This window comes from Falco naumanni, chromosome Z, assembly GCF_017639655.2.
Source record: "Falco naumanni isolate bFalNau1 chromosome Z, bFalNau1.pat, whole genome shotgun sequence".
NCBI classification, from domain to species: Eukaryota; Metazoa; Chordata; class Aves; order Falconiformes; family Falconidae; genus Falco; species Falco naumanni.
In genome coordinates this window covers 33,495,280-33,507,768 of record NC_054080.1, presented here as the reverse complement: position 1 = coordinate 33,507,768, position 12,489 = coordinate 33,495,280, and the positions used below count along the sequence as shown (strand labels likewise).

General features: G+C 46.1%; 1 protein-coding gene across 3 annotated transcripts in view; it reads left to right on the top strand.

The window, feature by feature from the left end:
- The window catches only part of ABCA1 (ATP binding cassette subfamily A member 1), a 97,152-nt gene that overhangs the window by 72,859 nt on the left and 11,804 nt on the right, over positions 1-12,489 (top strand). For 2 of the 3 annotated variants that reach the window (XM_040580569.1, XM_040580570.1), the window contains 17 exons: positions 334-465; positions 964-1,103; positions 1,975-2,112; positions 2,645-2,865; positions 3,328-3,400; positions 3,952-4,154; positions 5,184-5,232; positions 6,133-6,246; positions 6,623-6,774; positions 7,233-7,357; positions 7,740-7,838; positions 9,008-9,197; positions 9,353-9,447; positions 9,857-9,889; positions 10,471-10,576; positions 11,257-11,331; positions 11,719-11,888. In XM_040580569.1, coding sequence (XP_040436503.1) covers positions 334-465; positions 964-1,103; positions 1,975-2,112; positions 2,645-2,865; positions 3,328-3,400; positions 3,952-4,154; positions 5,184-5,232; positions 6,133-6,246; positions 6,623-6,774; positions 7,233-7,357; positions 7,740-7,838; positions 9,008-9,197; positions 9,353-9,447; positions 9,857-9,889; positions 10,471-10,576; positions 11,257-11,331; positions 11,719-11,888 — 2,115 coding nt within the window. The remainder of the gene's footprint in view (positions 1-333; positions 466-963; positions 1,104-1,974; positions 2,113-2,644; positions 2,866-3,327; positions 3,401-3,951; positions 4,155-5,183; positions 5,233-6,132; positions 6,247-6,622; positions 6,775-7,232; positions 7,358-7,739; positions 7,839-9,007; positions 9,198-9,352; positions 9,448-9,856; positions 9,890-10,470; positions 10,577-11,256; positions 11,332-11,718; positions 11,889-12,489) is intronic. The other variant, XM_040580571.1, reaches the window with a different exon arrangement.

Here is a 12,489-nt window from a genome sequence, read left to right as displayed (position 1 = left end):
CTGTGCTGAATGAACCTGCTGGCAGCTTTTTTTAGTAATGCCATTTGTGATTCTGATTATGCTTTGCCAGTGTAAGGAAACAAGTTGGGACTGGGGATGAGAAGCTTTTAGAGGAAAACATTCCTTCAAGCAGAGTCATGTGGGTGTGCTTTGATCACTGCTAAAACCATTGTAGCTGGTTTTTTTTTATCCATTAGTGAGATGTTTTTCAGACTACTTTCCAGATGTGGGAGTTCCCTAGGGCTTCCACCCACTCTTCATCCATCCACCTCGGCATGTGCAGCAGCCGTTTCCTAGTGGTGGAACCTGCTTACTGTTGTGTTTGTCCTTCAGGTCCATCTTGACTGGCCTGTTCCCCCCAACCTCGGGTACAGCCTTCATCCTGGGCAAAGATATTCGCTCTGAGCTCAGCACCATCAGGCAGAACCTGGGTGTCTGTCCACAACACAATGTGCTGTTTGACTTGTGAGTAGCATCTGTGAGACGCAGGGCTGGTGTTATCCAACAGGTGGTTGGATTCTTTAGGAGACACAGTGTGCTTTCAGCTAGGACAGTCCTATCTTTATCTGTGTGCATGATGTGAGACAGTGGGGTGGGGTGAGATTGGTACTAGGAGTTTCTTTTTATTAGTACATTCATACATGCCTGTGAATTATCAGCAAAATCTTCAATGTCTTCTTAAAGAGATCTACTCTATTAAATTTCAATGTTTCCCCAGTGCCTACTGATGTGGAATGTTTGGGGTACTCTGTCAAGTGCCCTTAGAGAAGGATTGTTTGCGTTGGTGCTGAATAGCCACACCATGAAATCAGGCCCAAGCTGAGCACACCCAGTCTGTAGCTCCTTCCTGCTTTAAAAGATGTTTTCCCAAGCAACCAAACATGCCTGCTGTGATGCTTATGCAAGGGATGAATCTCACCATGGTGCTCCTAGCTGTGCCCTGAGCCTGCTTCTATTCCCTAGGCTGACTGTGGAGGAGCACATCTGGTTCTACTCTCGGCTCAAAGGGCTGCCGGAAAAGAAGGTGAAAGAGGAGGTAGAGCAGATGGCAGTGGATGTTGGTTTGCCTCACAAACTGAAAGCTAGGACAAGCAAACTCTCTGGTAGGTTCAGCTGCTTCCTCAGCCCCAGGAAAACTTTCTTGGGTTTCACAGAGGCTACATCATGGACCTTGGTTGGATCCTCCAATTAAATAAAGGACTATCACACAATTAAGAACTTTGTTAAGTGCCTAACCAGTATATTGTAGTAAACTTCCCTATCTTACCACTGTCTTATGCTGTCTAATGGCCATAACAAGTCACTCACTTTCTCTGAGTGTTTTGTACTTGTTTCCATCATGACATAGTCCAGCTACGTGTGATATGTGTTCTCCTAATGCTTACTGATATGTTTGGATTTTCTGGGTTTGGGTGAGGTGTTCAGACCATAATCTCCAAGTCCCTTGTGGTCTGTGAACCATATGTGCATTTCTTTTGCCTGGCTCAACTACCAGCACAGACTGCATTTGACCTGGGGAAGGGGGAGCAGATAGCCACAGGTTGGCTTTAGCATTGAGGAGTGTCATGTAATTCCTTGCTGCTGCCTCTGGCGCACTTCCACAGGAAGAGTATTTCTTGGGGACATTTTTCTGCAGCTCAGGCTCTGGAGACCTGCGTTCTAGATCCTTAGATGTGGTTAGGCCTCCAAGCTGATGGCCTGCTACTGCTGATGTTGAGATAGTATGATTCACTTCTGGAAGGGTGAGGTTTCATGCAGCTGGGAGTGGGACTTTGCAAAGGGAAGACCATCCAGGTGAATTATCCCCTGTCCTGAAGGTGATGAGATCCTGAAGGCCTGAAACAGTAGCAGTACTTGGTCTTCTCAGTATGCAATTCTGCTTTCGTGTGGAGAGCTTATTATCCACTGTGCTGCAGCTGTTGCTGTTCCCCTCATCCCTGCATCAGCCTGAACACCTCTTTTTGTGCCTGTCAGGTGGCATGCAGAGGAAGCTCTCGGTTGCCTTAGCCTTTGTTGGTGGCTCCAAGGTTGTCATTCTGGATGAGCCTACAGCTGGGGTGGATCCTTATTCTCGCAGAGGGATATGGGAATTGCTCCTGAAGTATCGACAAGGTATGTGGTCTTTCTTTACTTGTAATGAATGTGTCATGGAAAGCAAAGGAAAATGAATCTGACCCATGACTGTTCTTGAAATAGCAATGTGTTTTTGCAAATCTATAGTTGCCTGCACTGAGGAAGGAACAAAGAGAATGCAGGGCAGGGATGTTTTGATCTCATCTATACTCGTTTCTTATCCCATTCGTGTCACAGCTCATGAACAAAGTTCCTCGATGGTTTGTGAGGGCAGTTAAAGTCAGAAATTCACCCTTGATGTGCAGCAGTGTTCTGTTCTGCACTGTGCAAGCAACCTTGCTGGCATGAAATTAACCTGCCTTTAAGTATGACCGGAGCCCACAGAGTGAAGAGAATAAACCTATGGCAGCAGTTGTGAACCTTTTCCATCTGCTAACCTCATTCAAAGGAGCCTGGACTTGTGGCATCAACCACCCATTCAGCTTCATGGCAAGATCCAGATGACTGTCACTTTGGCTTGAACACAGGTACGGTTGATTTGCCAGCAGTGTTTTCGCTTGCTTTCTTCCAGGCCGCACTATCATTCTCTCCACACATCACATGGATGAGGCAGACATTCTGGGGGACCGGATTGCCATCATTTCTCATGGCAAGCTCTGCTGTGTTGGCTCTTCTCTTTTCCTGAAGAACCAGCTGGGAACAGGCTATTATTTGACCCTGGTCAAGAAGGATGTGGATTCCTCTCTGAGTTCCTGCCGAAACAGCAGCAGCACAGTGTCCTATCTGAAAAAGGTACAGCTGACCCTTCCTGCTCATATTCATTCTTTCTTCATGGAATCTTCGGTTTATGGGAAGCAGCAGCTATGACTTTACGTGGTAGAATGTCTCAAAGAGAAATCCCTTACTCTTTAAAAGAAGTTACTTGCTTTTATAGGTATTATGCCAGATTGTGTTTGGTTAAACTGTTGCGCGGGACATACCTCTCCCTTAGTTTCTTTCAATGCCAGTGGTCCAAAGCCAATTGCAGAGATACAGACTAGATAAGTGTACACTTTTGTAGCGCTCACTTTTATAACTGACCTCTTACTTGCACGTCAGCCCTTTGCAGTGGTATGTCGCCATTACTTTCTGACTCTCTGTACAGTATCCAGCATGTTGCAGCATCTGGCTGGAGTTCCCTAGCATGCAGCATCTTCTAGGCCCCTTTTTGATATAACAGCAGGAAACAATGCTTGTCTTCTCTTTTGCGACCAGGATGACAGTGTCTCCCAGAGTAGCTCTGATGCTGGCCTTGGCAGTGACCATGAAAGTGACACACTGACAATAGGTAAGGCTTGGAAAAGAATGTAAGATTCAGTCCCAGTGCTGATATTACTCTTAGACTCTTGCTGATATTTGGCCTTGGACAACTGCCTCAACCTTGTGCTTCTGTGTAGCTACAGTCTTGGGACAATTAGGAAATTTGCAAAGATGGTATTTTTAAATGTGCAAATATTGGAACACTTTTCTTCAGTGAACCATCTTTAGTTCCAGCTGACCTGAGATGTAGTGTCCAAAGATTATGTAGTTGCTAGGCCTGTTAGCAATATGTAACATTTACTGGTGAACTGTACATCAATGACTTGCAGGACTGCCAGTAGCATGTAAGAGCTCTCCCAAATTGTGCAAATAAAAAATAGCCAGGTTTGGATCCAGGCTTTTGTCCCAGCTTGTGTTAAATGTAAAAAGAAACTAAAATTTCCATGGAAATGAGCCACTTTCCAGAGATGTCCCATTTTCCCTCCTTTCCTTCTGGCAAGATCTTTCAGACTGAGCTGCTCTTTCCACATAATGAGCAGTAATAAGATGAACATGTTTTTTTCCTTTCGGTTCTTTTAGATGTCTCTGCAATTTCAAATCTCATTACAAAACATGTTCCTGAGGCCAGACTGGTGGAGGACATTGGCCATGAATTAACCTATGTCTTGCCATACAAAGCTGCTAAAGAAGGAGCTTTCGTGGAGCTGTTCCATGAAATTGATGACCGCCTCTCTGATCTTGGCATTTCCAGCTATGGCATCTCTGAAACCACGCTGGAGGAGGTGAGAGAGCTGAAGATTTTCCTTTTGACTTAAACTAGGCAAAATGAATCATGGCAGAAACACAACAAGACAGAGTCTTGCCTCTTCCTGTAAACATTTATTGTGGAACAGGCAGCTTTGCATTCCTTTCCAAAATGGATTGTCTTCTTCCCTGTTGAAGCATGTGCTCTCAGAAGCATGCATTAAAAACTGAAATGTGTTACATGCAAACAGAGGCAGGTCCTTTGTACTCAATTGCGCTTTGCTGAGATGTCATGTGAAGGTTGGTCCTCAGTTTGGCTTCTAACGACTGTGAACACCTTTGAGGTATTTTTAGGGATGTGTTGTGCTGCACTTTACTGAAACATGTGTTTTCAGTTCTGAGGACCATGCATTACAGAAACCACTTAGATCTATGCCCCAGTCAGGGATGGTTTTAGGATTTGTTCCTTGTGGCTGTGTGCCAGCTGAGAAGTCTGCCTTTCTTTTATCACAGAAGTGTCATGCACTTTATCCCCTCTTTATGTGAAAAGGGGTTGGTTTGGTTTTTTTCTTCCCCTCTTAAAATAAGGGGAACTGAAATGGTGCTGTTGCTCTCTAAGTCCTCCCACAGCTGCAAAGTCCTTGGATGCTATATGCAATTTGAAAATGTATTTTTTTCTGGCTTAGGAGAGTCTGTAGGACAAGCTCCACAAAGGTGCCCATTCAAGCATGAACAGGAGTGTGGGTACTGTCAGACTAGGAGGAAGATGAGATTCCCCAAATTTAGTAACTAGGTCTTAAGCTCTTTCCCACCTCTCAGATAGTGTTTGAGATGCACTGAGAACTGACATTGGAAAGGGGGAACAGCTGGTATGTGGTTACAGGCTGGCTCCTGGAAGCTGGAGAGAAGCCACACAGTCCATGTCGCCATCACACAGGATAAACCCTGTGTCTTCTGTTCTTGTGCTGCATCTATCAGTCTTGTGCATTCTCATGTCATCTCCTGAAGCAGTCTCCAGAATATTACTCCTCTTCTAATTTTCACTGGCACTTATCATTGCTTTTCAGATCTTCCTGAAAGTGGCTGATGATAGTGGTGTGGATGCAGATACCTCAGGTAGGTGTAGTTGTCTCCTGCAGCATTGAAGGGGATTGCAGGGGGAGGTACTCTTTTGTATTTGTGCTTTTCAAGCATAAGGCTGACCAAGCCTCGGTATTTCAGGAGTAAAATCTTGATGCAGGGCTTGGCTCCCAGGGGAATAAACAATCAAGTAGGTATGTCAAATGAAGAGTGTTCCTGATCTCACCAGCCTTGAGCAGTTGGGTGACCTTCGTATATGGCAGCATGTCCAGCCATACAGTGACACATACCAAAGCGTGACAGGCCCTGCTTCAGACTGAACTGGCACTGTGCTATGCTGGTGTTTTTAATGACTTAAAATAGCTGTTCTTAGTATACTTAATGCATCCTTTTTATATACAGTTAACTTTGATTGACTCAGTGGTCGCATCTTTCTTTTGCAGTAGTGGAGAGTTTCTAGTATATGAGTGTATTGTGAATTACGTGACTGACACTATTGTCTACTCTGAGGAATGGGAAAAATCTTGACAAGGTCAGATTGCAGTAGGGACCAAATGACTTTCTGAGAGCAGCTCACTCCATTTGAGTGTTCGTGCCAGCATTTCCTGATAAACTAGTGCTAGCAACTTGCACTTCGAGTCATAAGCGTATTAAGTGAGAATTCTCTTACAGTAAGAGAAGCCTGCCACTTCCATAGCTAAACTAAATAGTGTCCAGTGCACTGGAAGAAGCTTCTAGGACAGTACATAAAACATATGACCCTTGCAGAGTAACAGTCTTAATTTTACTTTTACCTACACTGGAGTCACTCCAGTTCAACTCCTCAGTTTGCAAATGGAAACATGTAAAATGAAGATGATGATTGCTTTTGTTTTTCTGGGCCTCATGGGAGATTAACTGAAGCAGTTCAGCTAATCATAACTGCATTATTTGCAGATGGGACATTGCCAGCCAGAAGGAACAGGCGTGTGTTTGGAGACAGACAGAGCTGCCTTCGTCCATTTACAGAAGATGATGCATTTGATCCTAATGATTCAGACATAGATCCAGGTATTGTGGTGGGGCTCAAGCCTGTTTTCTTCTCGTGGACACTTTCTTTCATATTACAAGTACTGCAGATCATAAGGCTGAGACTGCCAAAGGAGTGGTGATTTATTTGCCTTTAGGAATAGTGGGCAGTGCAGTATCCACAGCCTGCTCAGCCTTCCCATGAAGGCTCAGAGACACAGGGGTGAAAATGCGTTTGTGTGAATTTCTGTTGCTGTCTCTGCTCACCACTCTTTTTTTTTTTTTTTTTTTTTTTGTTTTTCCCCCCCTTCTGATGAGTGAGAGTAGCTGCTCTAGCTGTCACCCTGTGTCTCCAGCACAAAAGTGCCCAGAGAACATCTCTGTGAGCTTTTGAATGAGGGTCACTTTTTCTTGCCAGCAGAATCCAGAGAGACAGACCTTCTCAGTGGCATGGATGGGAAAGGCTCCTACCAGATGAAGGGCTGGAAGCTCACCCAGCAGCAGTTCATAGCTCTGTTGTGGAAGAGACTGCTTATTGCCAAGAGAAGCCGGAAGGGCTTCTTTGCTCAGGTGAGAGCACCCAACGTGTGCAGGGTCCCTCAGCAGGGACAGCTCTGGATCACACATTATATTCAGAGCTGAAGGTGGGCAGAAAAACTCAAGGGAATGCAGATAACCAAAACTGGCCTTCACTGCATATCTGAGCTAAAGGGGGCCTGTGCAAGTGAAAGAAGTTACATGATAACCAAGTGGTTACAGCATTCTTGCACAGCAAGGATGCAACTGAGTTTCAAATCAGAACTTGGCCTTGAGATGAGCATTTTCAGGCTGAACACTCTGCAACCCATGTGAGTGTCCTAATGGAATGCCAGAATAGGTCCTGTATTGGTATCTAGCAGTGCCTTGGTGTAAGGCCTTCCTGGGAAATTCTGAAAAAGTTTTGATCCATTAAGTGACTCGCATGTAACTCCTGATGCCTCTGGAAATACTCACTTCCAAAAGGGCTTGCTCTTTCCTTGCTATTTCAGATTGTGCTGCCAGCTGTCTTTGTGTGTATTGCTCTCATGTTCAGCCTGATCGTTCCTCCCTTTGGAAAGTATCCCAGCCTGGAATTACAGCCCTGGATGTATGATGAGCAGTACACCTTTATTAGGTATGTTTTGTGTGGCTTAGAAATTCTGTTCTCTGCAAATGTGAGTTACTGAGTTCCGTAACAGGTTGTTTAGATTTGTTTTCTGTGCTTAGCTCAGAAGCATGTTTTAAGAGAGTCTATGTATTTTGGTTTTGGACATTTAAATGCTAACTCTTAACTACTGGCAAGACCGTATCCATTTCTGAATGGTGCTATGACCCTAGTAATACTATGCAAAAAGACTAGGCGTGTGTGTGCTAGTAGGCCAAGCATTCTTCAATGGGAAATCTCCACCCATATCCTTTTCCTGAGTAATTTCACTGTACTGTCAGCCTTGCTCTGTGCTTTTGCTGTGTGCCTGTTATTCCACTGACCCAATAGTGTTTCTTTGCTGTACCCATAGCAATGATGCTCCAGAAGATGCAGGCACTCAGAGGCTTTTGGATGCCCTTCTCAATAAGCCTGGTTTTGGGACGCGCTGTATGCAGGGACATTCCATCCCGTAAGTAGAACTTTGGACTGGAAAGAGGAAGCCCAGCCCTGGCTTCTGGTCACCCAGTAGATTTAGCTGGTTTTAGTGAATGACAGGCATGCATGGACAGCACAGGGTTTAAGCCAAAAGAGCTGCAACTACATTCAGTTTTTCTGCTCAGGACCTTTTAGGAAGTTACCACCCCTCAGCATGGTGAGGGAGTGAGGTTTGAGTGGAAGTCCTTGCTGACAGAGATGGAAAGGAGATAGTCGTCTCTCCCTCAAATTACTGTTTGGTCCTGAGCATGGAAAAGAACCTAGTCATGCCGCTGCATGTTGTTGACAGTAGCTATTCCCATTCCACAGTCCTGTGTTCCTGGCTGCACTAGAAACTTAGGTTAGCACCTCCGCAAATGCCAGCAGAGAGTGGAGAACCACACAGCTTTGGTGGCGTTTCCTCACTCTGCCACTGACCTGCTGCATGGCCTTGGGCAGATGGCTGAAGAGCCAGGCCATGAGTGTAGAAGGGGTATGCAGAGGCTGGGATGGTGTGTCTCTAGATTGGAATAACTGCAGCTTACTTTCACAGGATGATGGGGAGGGAAGGGAGGGACTCTACGTGCTGGCCAGTCATGGAAAGTAAACTCTGTCCTACAAAATAGACACAGCAGCTGGGCATGGGCAGGAGGCTGCCCACTGATGCCATCTCAGGGAATAGCAGTATTTTCGTGCCCCAAAGGGAGAAACTTCATCCAAAAACTGTCTGGCAGCCATGATCACAGATTCATAGAATATCTTGAGTTGGAAGAGACCCATAAGGATCGAGTCCAACTCCACGCTCCTTGCAGGACTAAAAACTAAACCATATGACTAAGAGCATCGTCCAGACACTCCTTGAACTCTGCATGCTGCACATGCTGGGACTGACTGAAGTAAAGCACTTGTGCTGCAGAGCGACTAAGAAGAGTGTTCAGCACTGCTCAGTGCCGGCCAGCCTCAGTCTCTTTAGCACTGGGATCTGTTAGAAGCTGCAGAGGCTGCTCTGTTGCTCTGAGCTGTTTGTCTCATTAAGGTCAGGCTGTTTTGAAAAGCATCCTGCCTTTTCTGGGGATTTTGTCTGTTGTTTAAATGGCTTGTAAGCAAAGGCCGTCATAGTTGGTTTTTTTTAAAGCTGCATTTGCCTTGCCTATTTCCTGACAGGGACACTCCTTGCACTGTGGGGCAGAAGGAATGGACCACCACTTCAGTCCCAGAGTCAGTCCTGGACATCTTCCTGAAAGGCAACTGGAGCATGCAGAACCCTTCCCCATCTTGTGAGTGCAGCAGTGAGAAGATAAAGAAGATGCTGCCCGTGTGCCCCCCTGGTGCAGGTGGCCTGCCACCCCCACAGGTAGGAGGGAGCTCAGAGGCACTGCAATGAAGAATGCTCCCAGAGAGCAGACCAGCTGGGTGTGATTCTCATGTGCAGCACTGCACATGGTTTGTTTGATTAGGCACCTGTGTTTTCTGATGGGTGTTTATCTGTGTTTTTCCCGGTGACACCAGCGTGAGCAAGACACTGCTGACATTCTCCAGAATCTGACAGGCCGCAATATATCAGACTACCTAGTGAAGACCTATGCACAGATCATTGGAAAAAGGTAGCTGTTGAACACACCCTCTCCCTTCCCTCCCCACCAAATGCTGCTTGCTGTTTGGGGTAAGCTGTTAAAGATCAGGCAAATAGGCCTGGAAAACCCAAGCTCTTCAGCAGTGAGCCAGACCCACTCGGCCCCTCAGACTGTCCTGATCCACGGGTCAGGTGGTGTTTCTGCATTATTAGTGATGCTGTGGCAGCTCTGAGGGGTGTGTCCTGAGCCTTGCGGGCAGAGTGGTGGGGAAGCCTGGGCACCAACCCTAGGGATTACACTGAAGAGGAGGGGTGGAACATATGCTAGATGTGAGAGACTGGTGCACTCTCTTCCCTGGCTGTGTACCTGCAGCACTGGTAGGTCTGCCTCTCCTCGTATTCCACGTATTATACATTGGCTTTGTTTTGTGTCTCTGCAGCTTAAAGAACAAGATCTGGGTGAATGAGTTCAGGTGAGTTACTGCCTTTTTTTCTAGCTTGTACATGTCCTCTAACCCCTGATCGCTGTATTAAGCAGGACAGGCCCACCCTGCTTTGCGATTTGTTTTACGTGACTCTTAATTGCCAAATGTTGAGGGAGCATGTTTTAAGGATAAACTGGGAAAATCCAAGAGCATATCACTGGAAAGCATGCCTGCCTTGTGTGGAGAGCAGTATTGGCTTGAAAAATCTGCAGGACTAGTCTGCTGATACTCCATCCTGGAACGTGTTACTGTTCTACTGTCCCAAGCAAGGGAAGCAGGAGGTGTCCTGCTTTGCCTGTGCTGGTGGCAGAGGATAGCCGCATTCGTTAAATGGAACAGCATAGTGAACAGTCATAAGATGGGTATTTAACCCCAGAAACAAGGAGTAGGAGTCATCATGGCTAAGCAGCAGTGTAGGAAGATCAAAGTCATCCCTTTATGTAAGAGTGGAGATGTCTCCTCTTCCTGCACTATATCCAAGGCAACATCTGGGAAGGGAGGGGGAGTGGCAGTTTCTGGAGGTCAGTAAGCATTCGGGTCTTAGCATTACTTTCTATCTGAACTTTCAGGTATGGTGGCTTTTCCTTGGGAGCGAGCAGTTCCCTCATGCTTCCTCCAAGCCATGAAGTCACTGATGCCATTAAACAAGTGAAGAAAATCTTGGAGCTAGCACAGGTGAGCAGATGTCCCCCATAAACCCAGGACGCTCTGATGTCAGAGTCCTATTACTTGGGAGATGACTTGGAAGCCATAAAATGAGGAGCATTTGTATGTTAGCTATGTTCAGTGGGTTCTCCCCATTACCTCTGAACTGGCATCTCCAAGTTGGTTATCTGGGAGCAGCAGGCGGCTTGCATATGTGGCTTCTGCCCATCACCAGTTGCAAGCCAGCGGGGATTACAGACACCTCCAAGTGTTTTTTGGCCGGACAGAGTGAGCTGTCTCAGGGAATTAATAAGTGATTGCCATCTCCTTCAAAACCTTAGATGAGTCCTTGTATGCTGAATCTGCCTTGGCTCCGAAGATAATCTGGGCCACTGCTTTCTTCTGACACTGCCTGTGGGCTGCGATGTCTCTGAAGGTTGCCTGCAACCCTGGTTAATAATACTTATTGCTGGGTTAAAAGCAGGCCTAAGGCTGATCTCTCTTACCAGTAGCACTGCAGAAAGGAAAGGAGGGAGGAAAGCTGCAGTTTCTCAGCCTTCTTGCAACCTCTGGCTTGGTGAATGCAGGCTGCAGAATGGAAAGAAAACTCAGAGCTGTGAAAAACATAGCATAAACCCCTGCTAGGCTCCAAGACATGAATAAAGGCACTCTTCAGAGGGGGTAGATAACTCTCTCTTTGTTGTTTGCAGGGGAGTTCTGGAGATCGGTTTCTCAACAGCTTGTCAAGTTTCATGAAAGGCCTGGATACAAAGAACAACGTGAAGGTAAATTAGTCAGTCTTCACTGCCATACCTGCTATTTGAAACTCTGATAACCTGGAGGTTTTTTTAGTTAGCACAGTCCCAGTAGTTTGCCTTGGACAACTGTGCAGTTCTTTTCGTTTGCTAGTGGAGCAAATGCAGCTTGTATTCTTGTGTGGCTTTCCCCAAAATCTGTTTCTCCCTTGGAGTCTAGGTGTAAGGCCCAGACGGAGTTCAGTGCTAGCTTCCAGCAGCCTCTTGTGGTTATTGACCAAACTGTACGTTCTGGAAGGATGTAGAAAGAAATTATATATGCCTTCAGTAGAGGAAAGGAAGTTCCTCAGGGCTGAGGAGCCTGTTGAGTAGCTGATGTACCTAGTGCCTTTCTGATGCTGATGTGGTCTCTTGCAGGTGTGGTTCAACAACAAGGGCTGGCATGCCATTGCGTCCTTCCTCAACGTGATCAACAATGCCATCCTTCGGGCCAACCTGCAGCAGGGCAAAAACCCTAGTGCTTATGGGATAACTGCCTTCAATCACCCACTGAACCTCACCAAACAACAGCTCTCTGAAGTGGCCCTGTAAGTTCTGACATGAATGTAGATGGCATTGGGTTCATCAGCAGCCGATTACTGGAAACAGGCAGTGTAATCTTCAGACCTTCTGCTTCTTGAGAAATTCCTCTCAGCCATATCCAGAAAGATGGCTCACCATGAATATGGTCGTTCTTTTGTCCCAAGGTGCCACTGTTTGACTAGGAAGCATTGATAGTTCCTCTTTGGTTTTGCCCACTGTCTCAACCTGGGATGGCACACAGTAATTCACGAGTCTTACTGCACTAAGACACTGACTAGTCCACTACCACTACAGCCAGAGTCAGGACTCATAAGCTGTATCATGCAGATACATCCATCAGATCTTAGAGCAGTGGCAGCTGACAATCAGATAGCTCTGAACTTTAAAAAACAAAAAAAGACAAACTTCCAACAACCCCAAGTGGGAAACAAAGTGGTGGTGATAAGGAAGGCAGAAAACAGTCTCTTATGCTGAAGTTACCAATCAGTTTCCAGGTTGTGGTGCTGTGCTTGAGATGCCAGCAGGCTGTGTATGTTCCCTTTGCAATACAGCTAGAGAAAAACTGTACAGTTAAGACAGCCTAATGTGGTTATTTACCCTGCAAAA